The sequence below is a fragment of the Myzus persicae genome, unplaced genomic scaffold (assembly GCF_001856785.1).
Source record: "Myzus persicae strain clone G006 unplaced genomic scaffold, MPER_G0061.0, whole genome shotgun sequence".
Classification (NCBI taxonomy): Eukaryota; Metazoa; Arthropoda; class Insecta; order Hemiptera; family Aphididae; genus Myzus; species Myzus persicae.
Window position 1 is genome coordinate 76091 of NW_019102916.1, and position 23521 is coordinate 99611.

Sequence of the window (23521 nt, forward strand, 5' to 3'; positions counted from 1 at the left end):
AAAATTCTCCGTCTGTATTAAGTTGGTTAAATGTTGTGAGAAATTTTGTCTAAATAGATACATATATAAAAATCAATAGCGTCGAAACACCAAGGACATCAAAATATGCAAGTATAATCAAAAGGCAAGTATACAACCAGAAACAAATAACGTCAAATTAAATTACTCTTTATGAATTCATTAAAAGTATGTGTAATCATTTTAAAAATAAAGTATAGGTATTAATGAATATATTTTAAAGGACAAAAGTCTTTAATAATTTTATTGTATTTATAGATTTTTTAATTTCTAATGAGTTTTTATAAATATTGTGATGGGCTAAATTTTAAATTTGTTAAATGTACCATTTATGAGAAAAACATTTTTTGGGGAACAAAGAGTATCGTTTCCTTCTAGTGTTCTCTGGACAACGATGAGTGATACTCAGATATTAAAATATTATAATCATTGCCAACTGAACTAGTTTGGGAGAAATGAGAATCATTTGTAAAAACAAAATTTGGGCAAAACGGGTACTTGTAGGACAAAACGAGCTACAAACTACTCATTGCTCTGAAAAGTTCCATATTTTTTTGAAAATATTTTTTTCACATACTTTAATGTCATCAAAAGACAAAATTTTTTAAAAGAAAAATTATTTTTAATTTTTTATATATTTTTTAAATTTTGTTCTTTTTTCCTTGGTTTTTTTGTTTGTTCTTTTTTTTTTGTGTAATTTTGTCCTTGGTCTTTTTTCCTGGATTATGATTTTGTTATACCTATCACGCCTATGTGTACTTACTGTAATAGTGTAATACAGTACTGACAGTACTATGTACTGTCCATGTGACCATGTGTAAGTAGCTAGATATAGGTATGTGTAATGTGTTATACCTACATATTTTATTGTTTGTATATTTTATTTATGTAATAATATCTGACCATGCATATTTTAATTTGTAGTTTTTATATTTCGTAACCTATTTATTTATATATTTTAAATTTTACTTATAACTTACATCATACATTTTTTCTCATACAACAAATATTTATAGTACCTATTATGATTATTTTTATCAGTGATAAATAATATATAAAAGTGTATAATTATTATTTATTATCAAGTAACTTGTAACTTTAAATGTAACTACTTACCTGTAACTTGCAATCAGTTAAAACTCTAAAAACTATAAAGATGCTCACACAGATTTTGTATAACTAGTCCAATATATTAATTATACTATATACGATATGTAAGTAATCTAAATTAGGTTGTATTTTCAGATTTTTTTTTGTCACAATAACTTTTAAATTTTAGCCGGCTGCAGATATTGTTCATTATGTACATTTACAATCACTATATGCCTGTATATACACATCACTAATCACTGTACAAAACAGTTTACAGTTTGACCTTCGTTTATATAACGCTATATGCCTATATATAAGTATATATCAGCTATCATCTATTATATATGTCAATTATACAGTATATAATATATATACGTCGTATTTTAGTATACAGTGTCTCTGTGTCTGTATGACTGTATAAGTAATTCAATCGAATAACGACTAAATATTGTCAGTTGCTAACAGTTTAGCGAGTGTCATAGTCATACAAGTACTCAATAGCCTTACCAATTGATAATTTAACGAAATACAAAATCATAGATATAATTAATAAGATTTAAAAAAAATTCAATGTTTATATTTTATACGTACTTATACGTATATGCATAAAGAAAATTGATTCAAACTTCTCTGTAATAAACTGTACTTTTAAATTGTACCTGTACTTTGTAGAGTGAATGCAATTATTTTTCGGTCACTGCTTAAGGTTAAGAGTACCTATCATCAGTACTCAGTACAATATATTAAGTAGAAGATATTTCAGTTTGTCCAGTAAACAAATAAGAGGTAAGATAGTATAATATTTAAATTTAATAAGTCATTTTTAATTTAAGAACTTCCCGTTATTATTATAATAAATAAGTAATTGTTTTTAGGTATATTACCAATATTATTATAATTTATTGCATTATCAACACTACAATATAAGGAATAATTATAAATAGGTACTCAGGATATTAATATATTATATTAATTTATTGTTTTAACCTAAAACTATATAATATAATCAATTAGGTTATTGTTTGTAAGAATAATTGATAATTTTATACATAAGATTTATTATAAACAAATTGAATACAACTGTTGTCAATTAAAAACAATATTTTTCAGTCAAATATATTTACAACTTTACAAGGAACCTAGATATTTTTAATTTAAGAAACTTCATTAAAAATAAAACGAGAGGGGGGCTCACTCTACGAAAATAAAATATAGAAATATATATAAATATAATGTTCATTTGGAATCAACATACCTAAGTCATAAAAAAATGTATTGATATCTCATACCTGGTAATAATTATTGATTTAAATATCTGTCAAAAGGAAAAAAAATACTAAAAACAAATAGGTATATCTACTTTAATTTCATATTTCACTGATTTATATTTTCAATGAAAAGTATAAATAATTATTAATTATCCATAGAAGGTAAATAAAATTATGTAATGTAGAATTTATTTTTATGATTCAAATAATCAAATGTATACCTATTGTATTTAGCTTAATTTAATTGTCTAAAGAAAGATATGTTAGTTATTTAGTTTCGATATCTCTATTATATAGGTATCCTAGATAATATGTACCTACTTATATCATATCTATTCTGTCATCCACATTGTAAATTGGAATAGATGTGTGTTATTTAAAAGTAAAATTAAATAAAAGAACACCAGAACAGAACAAAATTGTTCTGAATAACTTCCAAATTAAAATTCCTCTCAGCCAGCGCAATAGGTATGCCAGTAAACTGTGTAGTAGACACCTATTACTTATAATCTATATAGGTATATTAATGTATTATTATGGTCGATAGGTATAGGAATATAATGATTTTATACCGCATCAATCATCATCATAATATTTTGATATAATATTATAACCTATTATTTTCTTTATGGGTTTTTTTTTAACATAATATATAATATTATACATTAATATTTTTAGCCCAGTTTGCGATTTTATTCATACATTTTTTAATCATTAAACGTGATTATATTTGTATGAAGTTTTTTCACGATCGCATGATAAATAATAACATTATTTTAATTGTAATATCAATGAATATAAATTATAATATTATCATTGCAGTTTAAAATGTGCAATTTACCTAAACCTAATACATTTATCATAATACGCGTATATTTACATATAGTTCTGGTAGTAGAGTACACCGAATTTTTTTTCGGAGAGGGCATGGCCAATAATAATCATTTTCTCGAAATTAAATAATTATTTTACCTTCTACTGTTAAGTGTCCTATACTCCATACTAAAGGAGGATAAAGAATGGGAAATGTTCAAAAAATAAATTTTCACAAAGGAAGACATTTCGGAGGGATGGATGGCAGTTGTGAACCCACACTGTGTGCCGTGGGCGCAAATATATGTACAATGTTCTATCGGAACTTGAATAATATTTATTTAACTATTTAAGTCTATTTCCTACTATTCTGAGTAAAAAACTAAAGCAGAAAACTGCTTAGTTTTTATCAGTCCAGCTACCTATGCTAATAAGTACCTAATCACTACATGTCTATAATATAATCTTATATTTATTGCTATTACAGACTACAGTATTACCTAATATAGTAATATCTATACCTAAAGGCTATAACTTATAAGCCATAGCCCATAGGCATTACCCCTTGGTAACATACATTTTTAAGGAAACACAAGTTTTAGTTTGTTAGCAAATAGCATTGCAACAGCATTACTACAGCTTTACTATTAGCCATTACCTACCATCTGTGTGTCTGTATAGTGTGTACAACTCAGTACAAGTAGTATACTGTATAAGTACTAAGTAGGCACCTATACAACATACTGCTATAAATGATAATTATTAAGAAGCGAAAACCTTTTAGACCGTCGACTAACATGGGCCCCATACGGCCACACATAAACTTAAAAAGGTTACAATTAAATAATCGCTTACGCACATTAAGCTCACGACTATACAGGAATACACACACTAGCCTAAACATCAAATTGATAATATATACACTATACAGCTCTTCTAAAACCCATCTGGACCTACGGACTCCAGCTCTGGGGCAGTACTAAAAAATCAAACATACAAACAATTCAAGCTTTTCAAAATATCTCCCTAAGAAAAATAACAAATGCCTCTTCCTTTGTTTCCAATCTTATACTCCATAATGATCTAAAAATAGCAACAGTACTTTATGAAGCAAAATGTTATTACAAAAGATTTCACACGAAACTACTTCTTCATTCTAATCCTCTTATAAAAAAAACTATCTACCTTGACCATTCCAGGTAATCCTCCTAGACGGCTTAAGCGAAGATGGTGTCGCGATCTTCTATCTCAAATGTAAAATTAGCTTAACTTAAAACTTAAGAACTCAACTCAAAATAGGTAGTGTCACTAGGATGGCTTCTTTCCTCAAAAAATTCATATGTTAATTACTCTGCACATTGCACACATTTGCTTATTGTTCTAGTTGAGAATAGATTGTAAACTTCTTATAAAAAAAAAAAGAAGCGAAAATGAATAAAAAGTTAAAAATTAGGGTACCTAATGGATACTTGTATTATACGAATACCTTTTGTCCTTTTATATCACTAAATTTTAGTATTTTGCAATATAACTTTAGCGTTTTGGATTTAGACAGTTAATTGTTGGTATTAATATCAGGTCCTTAATACCTGTCTTACCTTAGGCACAAACTAATCAAACTTTAAATTACAAATTAGGTTGGTAGGTACCTATTTTTTTTTTTTTTTTTTTTATTAGCTTTTAGTAATAAACTATAATAACTCAACAATAGGTACCTACGTATATCGGGTTATATTATATAGTATTTACTAACGGTTTTTGAAATTCATGGTGATATTCAAATTTATTTTTAAAACTCATATTATGAATAGTGGTAGTATTATCATGAATATTATTTATATCATGTATTACTATATATCTATATATAATTTAGGTACCTCAAAACTACCTAGTATTTTTTAATCAATGGTATAACGAATTTATTCCGAAGGTGAGCCTGTATTGAAATTTAATTGTTTCAATGTTTCAATTTACATTAAATTTATAAACAATAGCCGCACGTAATATAACTATGCAGATTACCTAATACACGTTTAAATTGCATTGTATTAAAAATACATATAAATAGTGTTTGCAATTCTAAATAAATGAATATATAATAGGTACCAATATATAATCAATATTTAGTAGGTGGATATAGGTACGTACCTACCTATTTAGCAATACATCATTTATCCAGTGTGTTGTATGTGTAGTAATTATTATGTTGGATGTCAATTATTTTTGTTGGTAAAATTTAAAAGAAAATAAAGATTATAATTTAAAGCTATTAATACTTTTATTATTACCTACGAACTAATATAGGTAAATAAAAAATATGATAAGTCCAAAGTTAGTCGCAATTAAAATTGTTCAAGTCTATCCATAGATTATAATAGCTTATGGTTTTCTTCATGATGTTCTAAAAGTAATTTTGGACAATTAATTATTGTACCTGTACTTAAAGCACCAGCTATGTACCGGTACATATAGTATAGGTATTTTTAAACTGTATACCTACAAGAACTGGACTTGGACTTTTATTTTCGTAGGCTTTTTCCACGGTGTGCTTATTTTTTGGGGCTTTTCCCGTTGGCTTTTTTTCCGCCAACCATTAGGTATACTTGTAGCTTGTAGGTATATTTAAGAAGTAGCTGTGGCTCATTGAGATAAGCATGGCATAAATCATAATATTGAGTCAAATCCATTAGGTAATACATTGTACTGTAATTATCTGCATTCATATGATTTATTAAGACAATAATTATAATAATATGTTTCATTTTATGGTTTAACATTAAACTAGACGTAAAACTATTTAGATAAGGAAATATATAGGTAAATACTTCTAATACTATGGTACATGTAATTATTGCAATCTACAGGCTACTTACATCACTGGCTAGTGGCTACACCACAGATATAAGTGTATTACTACAGAAGAGCCATTTTATCAAATATATGTACTAACGTATTATAATTTATAATAATTAATTTATAGCGTAGATGTAGGTGAAAGTAATATATAGGTATATACTATATATACAGTTTAGATAATTGACACTTTTGACTTTTATACTCGTAACATAGGAATTAATAGGCTAGGCAAAAGATGTGAGACAACTGCTATGATGATCAGATATAGTGCAATTATTGTGCAATGCAGTAAATGGACAATTTCCACCCGAAAATATCCTCCTGTACATTTTTTTTGAATGCAGACATTTCCCCCATTAAAAATTTAAATTTAAATATAAAAAATTTTTTGTCAAATTTTTAATTTTGTTTTAATGTGTCCTAAAATAAAACGAGAAAAATGTCCAAAAATGTCCATGAGTATAATTATAGAGAACCATCAGCGACATCCACTTGCCCATTTTTTTTTATTATTTCAATAGCACCTATTTATAGCTACTTATTATTTATTGTTTCAAATAGACAATGTCACAATGATCAATTAAAATGTATAATCAATAATTATATTAATGGCAATACATTTTTTACACTTAAAAAAAAATAATAATAATTTCATAATATTCAAATAATTTTTTTTAAAGATGTGGAGTAGAAATGTTTGTATTAAAAAAAAATGTATTTGGGTGTACCTACTTGGGAAATGTCCTACTTCACTGAAAATAGTTGAGGGAAATCATCTAACATTTGTGCAATTTGCAAAGCATATCGGAGAAAATGATTAAAGTCATTCATAATTCCCTATATATAGTTTCAGAAGATATTCCTATTGGTGCAAGAAAAATGGAAAAAGAAAATTGATGAGTGTAAGGCGAGGCGAGGTTCCTACCAAGGTGTTGAAGTTATACTATATTTCTATAAAATACTTTATTGTAAACGTTTTATTGTTGTACCTATGTAAACGAAAATTGGTAGGTATCTTGTATCTACAATGTAGATACATCTAGTAGTTAGTATCATACAAGTAAACAAGTTACAAGAGAGTTAGTTCTTATAGTAGGTACCTACAGTTATTTTAAAATGTTGATCATCGATTTTCATAGTATACTCAGTAGTAAACAGGACGCATCTATTTTTTTTTTTTACCTGCCTACTAGTTACCACCTAGGTATAATGTCTATATGTTAGAGACACAAATATTATATAATACCATAATTATTGTAGGACTAGGACATTGTATTGTTGTTATCTCCACGATTTTATTTAGATTTTTCATATTTGGCTCGTTTTTTCAAACTTGTCTTATCACTGCGGGGGAGTCGAATTCCTATCTATATGCCTCCTGTTCAATATTTATTAGACAAATTACACAATCAGCTTTTCCTTTTACCTCTGATAATATTCATATAAATTAATATTTGAATTTGATGTTATCATTAAGTTATACATCAGCAAAGTAGAAATATCGTTATTCACTCATTCGCAGTTAGTTCATTATTATTTATTAACTTTAAGATTTTGAGAAACTACTGTACTATGACGGCAAACGCCAATGTCGCCAATAATAATTGCCAAACGACTACAATTTATGATGTAGTTATACCTGTTACGTTATATTATCACTTTCAGTTGAGAATGTTGAGATCAATGAGATGTGTCTGCTATGTGTAAAGCTAAAATATTTGTGACTTCTGACTTTTGATGAAGATTGCTGGCTGGTTATATGTGAGGTAAATCTTTAGTTAAATTATTTTATTATGTAATTCATGAGATTATGTTTTTAACTTTTTTTAATTACACAATCACGATAATTACTTGGTTGATCGCCATAAGTTTACTGCTCACTGATGTTGTGTTTCTTTGGTCTAGTCAATCTACTTTCATGCACCACTAACTGCAAGATGGTTGACAAATTGGATAAATACATTGACAGTTATTCTAAAGAATGGTACCAGGCGTTCTTGCTATTGATGATGGCCGGTACACCAGGGATATTTAATGCTATACAGATCTCGTCATACGTGTTTCTAGTTGACAAACCTTCGTACTGGTGTGATGTACCAGTTTTGAAAGCGGCAGGATGGAGTGACCAAATGCTATTAAATGTTTCTACACCGTAAGATATATTTGAACAAATGAAAATACCTACTATAATTATTAATATCAATAAAAATAATCTTGAATATGCAGTAAACTAAACTTACATTTTAAGTGATCACTCTCGGGTATAAGGGATAAGCCCTTTCAACTTGAAAGGTTTATCTACAAAAGTTATTAATATGTAATAATGGTAATATTAGTACATTTTATATTAACATTTGTTATTGCAGTAACTATAATGATAGTATGGTTAAAATTTTATAACATCCCTAAATTGGAAGTTTATATTTTTAGGTATCAAAATTATTCATCAAAAAAAATTGAAGAATGTTCTTATTACGATCGAAATTATTCAATATTTGCCAAAAATGGATACAATTGGTCAATGAATAATTTAGATACTGCCAATTCTATACCTTGTCAGTATTATAGTTACAGTTCTAGAGAATCTGTTGTAACTGAAGTATGTAAACATTTTTTTCTAAATGAATAAAAACTTATAATATACTATTTTTTGTTTTATTAAAACTGGTTTATAAAATGTTTTAGTGGAATTTAGTTTGTGATAATGTAGCAATGAAATCAAATATTCAAGCAGCTATAGCTTTTGGAAAGTTTGTTGGTGGACTTTTATTTGGTTCAATTTCAGATGTATATGGCAGAAAGTTTGCTTTCAATTTGGCAGCTTTTATTTACATGTTTTCAGGACCATCTGCTGCCCTGATTGATTCCTATGTATTATTTTTAATTGCAAGATTCTTGATAGGTGTAGCTGGATCTGGAATTTATGAATCATCATACACAATATGTAATAATAAAAAAAACCTTAGTTAAAAATACAAGGATAATATTTAAAAAAATAATACTTTATGTTAATTCTAGTGACTGAGCTGACAAGTGGTAAAACTCGTACTTTACTTTGTCTTTTGATGAATATGTCGTATCCAATTGGTTATATTTTGTTATCAATTATTGCTTATTATGTGAGGCCATGGAGAATGTTGCTTTTAGCTTTGTCTTTGCCCATGTTTGGATTGTTGATACAATGCTGGTAAGTTATATAGCTTACATTTTGTATACAGTGTGTTTCTTTTTAAAGGTAACACTAAATAATTCTGTACAGTGATATCAGATTGATATGCAGTTTTCAGGAGGAGATAAGGGATACATAAATACACATTTCTTGATGATTTTTACATTTTTAGATCTTTCCCTGTGCGCATGCGCAATATATCTTGCATTTTTTTAAACGGCAACAGGTGTTTTGAATACCAAATTCAGATAGATCGAATTTTTGAAGTTAATTTGTTCCCTTTTACCATAGCACTAAAATCAAAATTGACTAAAAGACAACAAGTTAAAGTTTCGATTAAAATTAATGATAGCCTACGGATGCAAAAAAAATACTTGAATTGCATAATATTTCATACAATTCTAGTATGATTGTTGAAAGATTCGATAATTTTAATCAAAACTTTAACCTGTTGTCATTTAGTCAATTTTGATTTTAGAGCTATGGTAAAAAGGACCAAATTGACTTTAAAAAATTCGGTCTATCTGAATTTGGTATTCAAAATACATGTTGCTGTTTAAAAAAATGCAAGTTGTAAAGAAAAAATCGGAAAGATATAAAAATGTAAAAATCATCAAGAAATGTGTATTTATGTACATATTCCCTATCCCCTCCCGAAAACCGCATATCAATCTGATGTCACTGGACAGAATTATTTAGTGTTATCTTTAAAAAGAAACACACTGTATACTAAGTTCAAAATAATAAGTGACACGGGTAGCAACCAGTTTTTGTCTCTTCTTTTTTTAACTGAATATAGAAGCACGTATTTATTTGATTTTATATATATAGGAATATTTATTGTTAAGGTTTCTACCAGAATCTCCAAAATGGTTGATGTCTCAAGGAAGAAAAAGCCAGGCTTGGAAAGTGATGACTAAGCTTGTTCCTTCTGCTGTTCATGCTGACATAGATAATGATAACCAGGATATGGTTGAAATTAGAAAGGTTTGTCCATTATAATTTTGCAATTAACGAATAATGATCGATGACATTTATTATTACATAATACCTTATATTACATATTATGTACAATATTTAGTTTATCTTTTAATACTATTTATGTATGATGTTTAATGATAACTTTTATTATAACAAGTATTTTGTTTTAATAAAGTAGTCAAAAAAAAGTCAAGGAAAGTGTAAGGAGTTTTTGTCCACTTTTACCACATTGTTTTCTACTTGGGATTTATCTGTTAAGACGGGTATTTCTTTTTCTTGTGGATTTGTTTGTGGCCTATCATATTACGTTATTGGTAAGTTGAAAATTTTAATTTATTTAAAAATACATAAAACTGTATCTATGTACTCAGTCTAACTTCAGTTGATCGTATAACATAAAATTATTGCACATTACATGGTTCTATACATGATAATTTAAAATTTGTTTTGTTGGCTCGTATACAAAAATATACTGACTTTATTTAAACAACTATATAGAATGATATATTGGTGTTTAATTTTGTTGGATACCTTGCAGAGTTATTAGTTATAACATTTCTTTTGGGTTTTTCACTAATCGTTCATTTGGTCGGTTTAGTATCTTATGATATATTAAAATATTTAAGTATGGTTAGCATCAATTGATACCACTTACCTCGCGTAGTCTTCGATTTAGGAATGCTGTTTGGTTCTATTTATTTCATAGTTGAGTATTTAGATGTCCTGTGCTTAGCATAGTATTTAACATAATTATTAAAAAAATATTTTACTGATACAAATGATTTTGTAAGTGACATATTATAATTTTCAAATGTTAAAAATCATTTTTTAACCCTCTTTTAGTTATTTATTTGTATTTATTTCTGCTGATTTTATTGTTATTAAATACCGTGTGTTGTATGTAACAGTCCCAATTTGAAATGGAAAATGTAGATTGTTCATGTTCATTATCATTTGAGTTTCAATTAGTTTTGGTCTTCTTATTATGATTGTAGGTATTACTAAGAACGATCAAGAACAACCAAACTCAAATGGATATTATTTAGTTTTACAAATTGAGATCAGCCTATGAAATAATAAGTAAGCCAATTTAGAAATAGGTTCCCTATTGCTAAATTCTCAAGTTCTTTAGATAGTAAGTTGTAGTCTTTAGAATCAGAGGCTTTGGAAAAATAAATAAATAATAATAATACATTTATATTTGGTTACCCTGAGACTACAAACATTTCATAGTAGGGATATGCAGAAACTTTATTTTATTGTGTCCCATACATTTAATGAAGAACATCATCTTGAATGTACTAAAATAATTATACTTTTTTTATTTTAATTTATTAGCATTAAATGGCGATAATATTACTGCTGATCGTTACATATATGTTGCGTTGAATGGAGTTGTTGAAGGCTTAGCATACTTATCGACTATTCCATTATTACTATATGTTGGACGTAAAATAGCAGTTTCCGGTTTATTTTTTACATCCGGAATATTGCAGCTTGCATTGTTAACAATACCACAAGGTACATATTAAATAACTATAGTTTATATTATAATATGAAAGATATAGTACACTTGTTTTTAAATTCTTATACTAATAAATAATTATTTTTTTATTTTTTTAGAAAGTGCAAATATTTTATTATTTGTTGCTTTGCTTGGAAAATTTTGTGTGAGTGCAGTATTTTCAGTTAGTTTGCTTTATATATCAGAGTTATATCCAACTACAATAAGAAATACCGGTCTTGGAACATCATTGACTATTTCTCAAATAGGATCTGTCATTGCACCATATGTAGTTGAATTATTGGTAATAACTAATAGCCATAACACATGGCTACTGTATTAAAATGATTAATGTTGAAATTTACTGTTAATTTTTTGTAATTTAGGGAGCTAGAGCTTGGTACATTCCAAGTACGGTGTGTGGAATATTGGGTATTTTTGTTTCAAGTTTGGTTCTAATGTTGCCTGAAACAAAGGGAACAGTATTACCAGATACTCTTGAAGATATGAAGATTACTAGATCTGTTAAAGTTACCAATTGTTGTAAGTTTTAGTGCTTTTCGCCATTCTGTTACTTAATAAATTATACTTCTGACAATATTGACTTATTGATTAAATTGTTTAATCAATTATTTAAACAGTATAATATTTTATACTGTTGTTTTATTGGAGTATCACAGTTAAAAGGATTGAATATTGATAAGTTATAATTATTAAGATAAATAAAAATTGAATAATTTCAATGTGTTAAATGTTTAAATACAATTTTAAGAGACATTTTGTAAATGATCTCAGTACCACAGATTATTTTTACCAAATTAAACTAGAGAAATTGTTCTAATTAAGGTGTGGTAGCTTATTTTTTATATTATTGTTATTGTTTTTATTGTACAATTTGAATCTTTTATTTATGTTATTATTGGTATTGTGAAAATGTTTGAATTTCTAATGTGTTATTAAATTCCTATACATATATTGAGTAAAATTTTATTAGGGTGATCAAGTCTTCTTGTATGCAATGATAAATTGTTAAATTTTTAGATATGATTATTCCAGTTGAAATTCATACACGCTGCTACATATTTATGTAACTTTATCTGGCTATATGTTATTATTTTTAATATTATAAAATAATTATAACCAACCATTTTGTGTTATGTGTCTTAGGTTAGGTTATTATTATATTTTTAATTATTTGTATGTTATGCACTAACCCCAGAAATAACTTATGCGAGTTGTAGGTAAATGTTTAAATATATACCTGCTTAAGTCTGTTAATTTATAATGATTGTTTGTTTTAATTATACATTATTAATTTAAACTTGAACATTTATTAAACAAGTTTATCTTATTACATTTTATTTGGTCCTTTTAGTGCCAACTGTAGCAAAGACATTACGTTTAATGATGATAAATCTATTAGAACAGACTAAAAAAAAAAATAACAATTAAATTTGTTTAATCTATTATAACAAAAGCAATTTCAGTAGAATGTTGATTTTTTTATTAACTAGTAGATAATTTAAGAATATGAAAAACAATGTGTGAAGATTTAATCGATTTATTCAAAATGTCCTATTTAAATAAATAAATTATGATTCAAGAATAAATCTGAATTATACATTTAAAAATTGAAATATAATATTAGGTTTAATTGATGACAATAATTTGTACTTAGTTCCAATTTACCAAATACTATAGTTTATTCATTTGAATAATCAACACTCTACTGCTGTATTATTTTAACCCAACCGTAACTGTATACATACTTCTACGTTTTGTAAAGTGTTTACTTGAAGCAGATTGTCTTTCCTAAAACTTAAAATCGCAACTGCCAAAAGTGGTAATACTTCCAAGGAGTCATAAGCTATAACCATGTCCCACAGGTTAAGTAATTGTTCTGGAAGCAAATGCCCACTGAATCCTTTCATGAGCCATTTAAATACCACTCTGATACTGACGGGCAATGAAACACAAATTATTAATTGGTTTTTAAATATTATGTAGAATCGTAGAATATATACACACCGAGTAATAATATTGACTGTATAGGACAGTAGGATAATGTGGTTTGTGTCAATATGTAGGTACATTAAGTAGGTAGGTACTTACGGGTGAATGTTGTGGCTCATAAAATGCGACCAAATCTTTGTCTCGTGTCTCTGTAAGAGCCGCTGAAACAAAATGCATAGTCCAAGTATGCTTTGCGGGTGTGAGCTTATGACATGCAATCGGAACCAGTAGCGTAGGTAGAAAGCCCTGAACGTGTAGTACAATGGTACAGGGTCGTTGAACAAATAGCAAACAGGGGCAGCTAAAAATGGACAACAAACGACGTTTTACTTTTTTTGAATGTCTAAATACAGTTTCAAGAAGTTGAACTTTCACTCGTACAGTGGTATACTTATATGCGGGAATGGCCTATTAATATTAATGACGCTTAAAACAATCGCAGATCAAAATTTACCAGACACAGGTTTATCGGTCTACGACTTTTTGGCCCTGTCATCGCCCGTCCGAAATTCTAGTTTTATCATAGGTAATTGGAGATCAATCAACTTTGGAAGTATTTTATCGTTATTTTTTACTATACTTTACAACATCGAAATATTTGTCTATGTAAAAAAAGGTTGGGTAAGTGGTGCCTATTCGGTATACATAATAGTAGAGAATAGAATATATTACAGTTTATTTGAAATAAAAACAAAAACTGTCTGGTACATTGGTTAAGTACATCTAGCCATTTAAATATCCATTATTGTTTGTGTAAACTCTGTATACTTTGTGCAAGCTTCATTGGAGACAACAAGTTTGCAAATTGTGTACAATAATAACTATCAGGTGAACAGCTATCGTTGTATTGTATTGTCTTGGATTATGACCATACTCCAATAATATTTTTTACACATGAATTTTTTTCACATAATTGCACATGTAATTCGTCTATGCCACTAGAATGCTAGATAAATAGACAATAGTATAATACTACATTTTTGATTAGAATAATACATAGGTACCTACTATAAGAATACACATTATTTTTTTTTTTTTATTGTTTGATTATTATCTAGACTCGAAAATAGATTCAGAAGCATCGTAAGAACTAAGAGTATTCTACAAACTTTTTATAGAAGTACCTACAAGTCTTATAGACAATACAAGTGTGCAATTTTATATTGTCATTTATATTTACATTTTGCTAAATTGGTATACCTATATTTTATTGAGCACGATTGTTTGTGAAAAAAAAAATAATGACCACACATAATTCAAAGATTCTTTAATAAGTTTAAATTGATCCCCAATTTAAGTCTCTATTTAAAAAAAGTTACAACGGCTTTAATGAACAATGAACTGCGATAGTCAAATGGAAAATCGAAATGATCGATGACACTACAACAAAAATCGAAAAAAAATCCTTCGGGGAAACAGTTAATTTTATCAATAACAACAGTTATAACGAACAAAAAAAAAATGTTATTTTACCTTACCATACATTGTGAAACCGTGAAAAGGTATAATGCCGTTGGGTGGATATATTGCCTCCATAGGTGGTTTGCCTTTCAACGACGTAAGTATTGGATGGCTGGTCGAGTTGTTGAACACTGACAAAACGTCAGTGTCACGAGTAAAACACAACATTATCTAAACACCAAAAATGGGACAAGAATATTAGTTATCAGCTATGTACTTAATAGCGAAATGCCAATTATATTATAAGGTCGTTAGGTATGTACTTATACTAGAAGTCCATTGAGCCCCTAGTAAGTATAATAACTAATAAATATTTTATTATATACTAAGGGTGTATTTGGAGTTTTTTCTCTGTGTGTGTGTGTGTGTGTGGAAGGGGGGTACCACTCCCTTCACACCAATGTAGATTTAATTTATATTCAATGCTATATTGCTGTTACATGTATATATATCATACAAGTATGTGGCATCTAAACATGATTACTGATTAGGTATTAATATTAATTTATAATATTATTTATACATATTTAGCCATAAACATCAACATTTATGAAACACAAAATCTAACATTCAATTTTTAGACTTAACTCATACACCAATGAAGTCATCTGGCATAATTTTTATATTTCAGTGATATTCCAAAAAGCAAATCCATTTGGTCTATTCTTATTTCTTAGGTACTCATGGGTACATGCACGTGATGGATCATTCGGCTACTTAGGCTATAGATTATAGAAGTATAGACTATAGAGTATAGACACAGCTAGGCAATGTATATAGGTAGGTATAAGGTAACTATGGTTCATAGTGTTCATACCCATATACCTGATATAGGTACATTATTACTATCATACTATTAGTACTAGACTTTAGTATTATACACCCAGTAAATCTCAAGTTATTTTTTTAGAATTTGAGGATGAATTATTTTTTATTATCGTTATTTGTCAACTGTTGTCATTTGTCGTGAACAGCTGAACACCAACTATTATAACAAATAGGTATACAAAATATATTTTAAAATACCTTCTCCTGTGAGCGTCTATGGTGATCTTGACTTTTAGCCCATTCCCTATTTGTGAACAAATATTCTCTTTGGAGCTTGGATGCAAAGAAATATTTTTAAACAAATTATCAATGGTGTCCATCCCTCATATCCCCCGATCATCATTAACGCAACTTTTTTTATGATTATTTTTATTATTATAGTTTTGAAGCATCGGCAACATTATGGCCATTAGATTTTTGTGTTGGGTTACGGTTTGTTTACGCAACTTTTGTGCAGTCCATATGTATACTTATATTATGTACGACATACCTACATTGTATATTACGTAAAATATAAAAAGCACCTGGTGTAAGACGTCTTCGAACACGAAGTATTGGTCGTCGTTGCACGCTGTTAGCTGAACGTCTTTCGTGATCAATTTGTCGATCAGCATATCGTAGTGCAACACTCGTTGTTTTAATTCCGAGTAATGTTGTTCCTGAAAACAAATGCTCAACGTCCGTCACGTGGGTGGAAAATATATGATAATACCTATAAGGGTACGAGGCGAGTGTCATTCATACCGAAGTCTTCGCACTGGATCCTAGGATCTGTGCCCAGAGCCTACCCCGGAGACAGCGCGGTGCACCCAATTTCAGAAACTCTTGACACACTGGCGCATGCTGATGTTGAAGAACTGTAGAAATAGATATTATTACTCGTTCATTTTTGATTTTTCACACTGCAGGGTAACTACACAGACGAATTTCTAATTATTTAACCTTTTTCTCCCAAATCGATTCGTTCAAGTTCTCCCTGTGACGTCGACCCGCTCGACAACGTCGTCAGACATTGACAACACGTTAAACCTAACAGCAAATCGGCAGTGGCCAAAACCCTGTAATGATGTCTCTAAAACCGACGCAACATTATACAGCTATTTTAAGTTTTAACTGCGTAGCTACATCGTACAGATGTAAGTATACTGTTGTCTGTGGCGTATCCGATGTAGGACACCAATATACCGACCACAGTTAATATTGTCCAACAAAATAATTATCTTTATTATATTTTTTGACTATTTTCGTAAAGTGTGTAAAACGAGTCGTACAATGGGTTTTAATTATTGGTTTTTCATTGTCAATTTTTCACAAAAATGTTGATAGTTAGTAAGTAGGTGTAATCATACAATGTAGTTGATTGTTTGATGGAAAAAAGAACTTCTATAATATTAATTTGAATAATGCATCAAGCGCAAAGTTCGCGCGTTCATCTTAAATACAAGAATACAAAAAATCAACTTCTTAGATACGCCGCTAAGTAGTAAGTAATACTTACTGACTGTCGAACATTTAAGCAAATAATTAGTACCTACATAAGTATCTATATAGTGAATAGTATACATTACCTATCTATTAAATAACTTACAAGTTCTGGTAGTGTCTTAACTTTCAGCGGCAGGTACGTAAAATCCCATATCATATCATCACTAAATCCAATTCAAATATTATTTTAACACTTCTTATAGTATTCAATATTTTACAACAATATTAGGGCCGTAGATGTCATTAGAATATAAGGAATAAGTTTTCAATATTAATAATGTAGATAAATATTTCAATTGGTATTATACATATTACAATATTTATTATTATTATGTAGGTAGTAGGTAAATATGTGCATATCTAATATAAGAAACTCATAAGCAGGGCAGAGAACTTGTAGCATTTTCATGTTTGTTTTGCACAGTCACAAAGATAGCTGAGTACGAAACAATTAATATTTTTTATGCTTCAACAAAGCTAGTTTTGACATTTTTACTTTGCATATAAATGCATATTTAGAGTTTTTTTTTGTTTTTGGGGCATATTTCTTCGATTCTATATAGGTATATTTTAAGTTAATTAATAATTTCATCAATTTATTCTCCGCTGACATTTGGTCATATAATACAACCCAAACATAAATTTATTTTAATTGTTGTCATATAGTATGGTTTTTGAATGACCCCAGCGCAAGTTTTTAATTGAAGCCGGATTATTTTATAATTTATATGAATTACAAACAAATTTAATACTTAAAGTTGAACATTTGAAACAATTAAAACCAATTCAAAATAATAAATGCAGTTAAATAAAATATAATAAATAAATACAAATATTATTGATTTTATTTTTTAAATGCAACCTTCATAGGTATATTTTTTATTTTGCACATAAATGCATATTTGGAGAAATTTTATGACCACGAGTCATCTTCCTTACTCATAAGCTAGAAATTATAATTATTGACCGTCTAAATTTTCTCAAAAATAAAAGAATATTTTTCCTTCGCAAACTATATTATATTATGTCACTTAAGTTCAAATTTAGTTTAGGCGTATACAGTATGAACACGCAGTACCTATATAGGTATTATGTTTGATTCAATATCTATAGCATACAGGTATATACTAACCAATCTATCAACATGTTCAGAACAATTTTATTTAAGTAAAATAAATTCAATATTCCTAGTTTCTACTTTTTAGGAGTATATAACATTATATATAGGTAACAGTAGGTAGGTACTTACGATATCATTCGGTAATTAGGATTATGCAATGAAAATAGTACTTCTAAAAAATCTTTCGGTGCATACACCGGTCTCAGTCTTTCTAAACCTTGAAATAAAATACAATTTATAAATATTTGATGTGAATATTTATCTCAATTCTTGGGAGGAAGTATAATAATATTTTAAACAAAAATAGTATAAATTAATAATCTACAAGTTAAAAACATAAAAAAGAATTGACCTACTCGTATTGTATGTACTGAGTTCGTTCCATTTTTGTAACATTTCATCACGATCTGCACTGGACCTAAGACAAGATAGATTTATGCCTATTTCCTCACACATTGATTCCAATGATTTCTGTATTCTTCTTTCCCATGTGATCTATGTGTATAGGTTATACGTTAGAATTAGGTTTTCTATTCACAGGCGTGCGCACAGTTTTAAGACAGCAGCATTCACAAACAGTATACAGAAACTTTTAGTTTGAATTTATAAATTTTATATTCAAATTATATTTAATTTTATGATAAAATTATTATGACATATTTTTCTAATCTTAGGTTTATGTCATCAGTATATATATATACATAGCCATGTGATATATTATAGATATATCCAGGCCATGTAGATTTACTAATTCATCGGTGCAATGTAATTTAAGGATTTTAAATTTATCAAATAATCGTCATCTCTATTAATTTCAATAGATATAGTTTATTACTATATGCCTATATTATATAAAATAAGTATCATTAAATATTTTAATTATTTTGACATAACATGGGTATCTACTTTAAAAACTATTTTGCATTTGATTTGTGGATTATGGGATTTTTTCAATCGTAAAATAAAATATTGTTCTATGTTTATAATTTAATTTTTAATGTGTAAGGTGGTGGTAACAAATTTCTAATAAAAATGTTTTTTTTTTTTGTTTTTTTAAACTTCACAATTTATACGGAGCAGGCAGCTCTAGTCTGTCTTAACTTGCAGTGCGCATGCCTAGGTGTGTTTCTGTCATATATATATTTTCTATAATATTGACAATATTGTATATACGTTACTTGAGCTTTTCTCAAATAATCTAACGATTCTCTACTCGTTATTTCGTCCCTAACCACAATTTGTTTATTATTTCCATGACTTCTCAGCCAATGGAATACCGCGTTTCTCAGATTAGTTTCCATGCTCCCTATGTTCACTGCTTGCACTAGGGTCTTTTTAAAGTCGTCTATGGATACGTCTTGAGAAGCAGCTAGCATCTAAACCAATATAGATACGATTTGGTGATAATATATACTTGGAATAAAATAATAGAATTATTCTAATGACAGGCGTGATGTCATTGCTTCGTGGGTGTCACAATCGATCACTGTCGAGACTCACGATCGTGGACCAAGGACCTTGAAAATATTTTGGTTCATGGTGCCGTCGTGTCGATACATAAATATATTATACGCTGTCGTTCAATTTCATGAACGCAAACCAACTCCACGACGAATAAGTATATGAAATAACCCGCGGAGCGACTACGTTATCTTAGTCTTTTTATACTTAATGTGCTCTTCAATGGATTAATAATTCGACCAATTTTAATTTATGATTGAGTAGGTACCTACCTATATGCGCGTTCATATTATCCCATTGACCTATTATAATATCATAATTATTTCAGGGCTTCGGGCAGTGGCGCGTACCTGTTGGGACGACGGCGTCTAATAAGTCATTGATATAATGATGTAGGTAATCGTAATGTTAGTAACTATTACCAGCTGACAGCCAGGCGCGTCCAAGGGGGGGGGGGTCAAAGGGGCATTCACCCCCCATAACAATTGTTAATGTATACAATTACTATCATTGCCAACAAAATCATAATTATCAACATTTTAGTTTATAGGTTCACCCCAACCTCCCCCTGAAAACTGTCTAGGGATTCCGCCCTTTGCTGGCAGCTACTGCTCTTACAAATTATTATAAATTGAGATTTGGGAATCAATCATATTGTCTTGTTGATATATCTCAGTAATAATCTCAGTTGAACAAACTAGCACACAACATAATATTTATAATTAAAATATATGATTTTGTCGTGTGATTTTGTATGTACCTATGGCCCACTGATATGTGGTGTGATATGATATATGCCTGTGAGACCGGTAAGTACCGGCTAACTTAGATATTAACAACAACACGTCAACACTGGATGGTTCATCGTTCATGGTGCACAAAATAGCTGGAAACGAAACTAAATATTTTGAAAAATATTATTGTGTTTATACAAAATATAGAGTGATAACCTATGTAAAATTGAAATTTTGAAATTTTCAATCATGTGCGATTAATACTTTTTGTAGAATACTAAAATAACAAAAATCGTTTGAGGATAAATCATTACCTATTATGTTTGAATGAACTAAAACCATTCAAAAAATGTACGTACATAAACTTATGCTAAACTATGAAAAATCTTATATTATAATTTTAAGTTTTATAAGTGTTAAAAAAATTGAAATCACCCTAGTTTTGACGACTTTGTAAAAATTATTCCAACTTAAAAGTTTAAAATGCTTAAAACAAAATTATGACCACTTATTTTTGATATTTTTTAATTGCTATTAGAACGAAATATGATTTGTGAAGAACATTGTGTTAAAGTTTAAAGCTTTTTTAATTGACAAGCAAATATTTTATAGTTCATAAAGTGAAATCAACTAAAAAAATTTTAAAAGATTATAATTAGCATAAAAAGGGTAATGAATGATTTGAAATATAAAATGCCAATATACATTTTTTGTGAAAACTTCAAAAAAAAGTTAAGACATTCATTTTTGAGTTGCAGAAAAAAAAATTAATTCGATTTTATCAAAAACATTTTGAGTGAATAATAGTTATTTTCCAATTCTTTTTTTTATTTGTCTTAGTTATCTATATATTTAAAATTACCTACTCCGAGACCACTCTAAAGTTGGAGATTGAAGCATTGCTACCACTCAAAAAATCAAAGACACGTACCTAAACTGGCTACACTATTGTAAAACCAATACATTTATAACTCCACTTAAAATCTAAAAAGAAGGTAGCTAACTACAAAAAAAATTCAATTAATACCTTACCTACATAATATATGGGTCTGTACCTAACAAAGACGCATATGACACGTAAGTGACTGAGATTAATAATTGAAATTTTAACTACAAATTATAAGTAAAGTTATTATAATAGTATAATATTGGTAGTAGTATTATAGTAGAATTATTATAATGATTATTATATATTTATTATAATAAACTAATAGGTGACTATAATAGTCAATACCTACCTACCTATAGGCTATAATCGATAAATAAAATTACAAAATTGAAGTTTAACTATCGTTAAAATGTCAAAATAAATAAATAATGATTAATTTATGTGTATAATAATTAGTATAATGTATTACATATTATAGAAATATAGTACCTACCTGCAAGTCTTCATAAAATTCATTATATATGTCCATCTTTTGAAGTTCTTCAGCTAGTTTTTCAGCGGTTAAATGTAAACTTTTGTCTTTTAGTTCTTCCATATTAAAGATGTTTTTATGTATATAGGTATTAATAGTACCTATAAGTACAATTAATTATTGGAGTACAAACAATTGTTTGTAAGGTTATAAGGTTATTATATTTATAAGCACAAGGTTTTAGTTATACCTACACTTAACATACAGGCTGCAACTTGTAATATTTTAATGTATATATAGTTATTGATGCAATAATCAAAATATATCACCTTGGCAACCAGAATGAACCTTATTTTATTTCTATATGGGCTAGTTTATTTTAGTTTCATACCTATATTTGTATCACTGTGTTGATATAAATATGTTTCAAATATGTGTAGTGTATAGAGGTATAAGTAATATGAATAGTCATGTAGGTATAGTTATTATTTGCGTACGTATGTAACTATAATATATACAATGAACTGGTTTTAAAATATTATTTAAATTATTCAGTGTTATAATAGATATTTTACTTGCAATAAATACAAAACCTCATATTCACATCATAGTTTATTATTAATTATTAACAACAAACCATCATTTCCGTAATATTACACAATATTTACTTTTAAAACTAAAAAAATAAACCTAGGTACCTTTCTGAAGGCTGATACCTACTTTGTATAATGTTTAAATGTATAATCGTGGATATTTATTTAGTTGGTACTTCGGAAGATTGTAATGAGTTGAATTTAGGCACTGAAAAAAAAGGATTATTATTTATTAGTTATATGAATATTGTATACATATACCTACACATACTATTCATTATTATTATATTAATGGCTTACAAATTAACACTAGTAAATCCCACAATATAGGTACATTGCATATTTTTTAAATACAAATACAAATTAAATTTATTTTCTCTATACGATCTACAATGATTTAGGATTATACCTACACTTAAACCTACCATTTGAGTATAATATATATTATGACCATATAAATTAATAAATATTTTATTATAATACAACGTTATTCATAAGTTGTTGTCAGTGGAAATTTAAAAAAAGCGTTGAACGTAAATCCACAATAATTTTTTGCGAGCGTTCGAAGCTAGGCATTGGATATTCACTCGTAAATTGACAAATTTTCATACAACGGTTTTCTTTTTTTGTCGTTATTCCAAAAATAATAACTGTAGGTACTTGAAATTTTCAAAAAATGTTAATTTTATCATTTTCTAAACATAATACAATTTTCAAAATACTTCGACTCGTTTTGAGTTTTTTATCCCATAAATGTCATATTT

General features: G+C 28.1%; 2 protein-coding genes across 3 annotated transcripts; one reads left to right on the top strand and one right to left on the bottom strand.

Moving 5' to 3' along the window:
• The first annotated feature begins 1548 nt into the window (after positions 1–1548).
• Positions 1549–12986, top strand: LOC111033392 (organic cation transporter protein-like). Of its 2 annotated transcripts, XM_022314092.1 has the most exons (12): positions 1549–1896; positions 6895–6976; positions 7713–7813; positions 7953–8199; positions 8478–8646; positions 8733–8991; positions 9066–9234; positions 10065–10203; positions 10376–10511; positions 11536–11718; positions 11821–12005; positions 12088–12986. In XM_022314092.1, the coding sequence occupies exons 4-12, from the start codon at positions 7985–7987 to the stop codon at positions 12253–12255; spliced, it is 1623 nt and encodes a 540-aa protein (XP_022169784.1). In that variant the 5' UTR covers positions 1549–1896; positions 6895–6976; positions 7713–7813; positions 7953–7984; the 3' UTR covers positions 12256–12986. The 2 variants fall into 2 exon arrangements, with proteins under 2 accessions (XP_022169784.1, XP_022169783.1); XM_022314091.1 differs by lacking the exon at positions 6895–6976.
• Positions 12987–13021: 35 nt separating this feature from the next.
• LOC111033393 (TBC1 domain family member 19) lies at positions 13022–22430 on the bottom strand. Its single transcript, XM_022314093.1, has 12 exons — positions 22186–22430; positions 19787–19984; positions 18965–19103; positions 18738–18825; positions 17592–17652; positions 16946–17075; positions 16748–16860; positions 16528–16662; positions 15193–15346; positions 13814–14015; positions 13471–13657; positions 13022–13130 (listed from the first exon to the last, which is right to left on the bottom strand). Exons 1-12 carry the CDS (start codon positions 22285–22287, stop codon positions 13053–13055), a joined length of 1587 nt encoding a protein of 528 aa, XP_022169785.1. The 5' UTR covers positions 22288–22430; the 3' UTR covers positions 13022–13052.
• Between the last annotated feature and the right edge of the window lie 1091 nt (positions 22431–23521).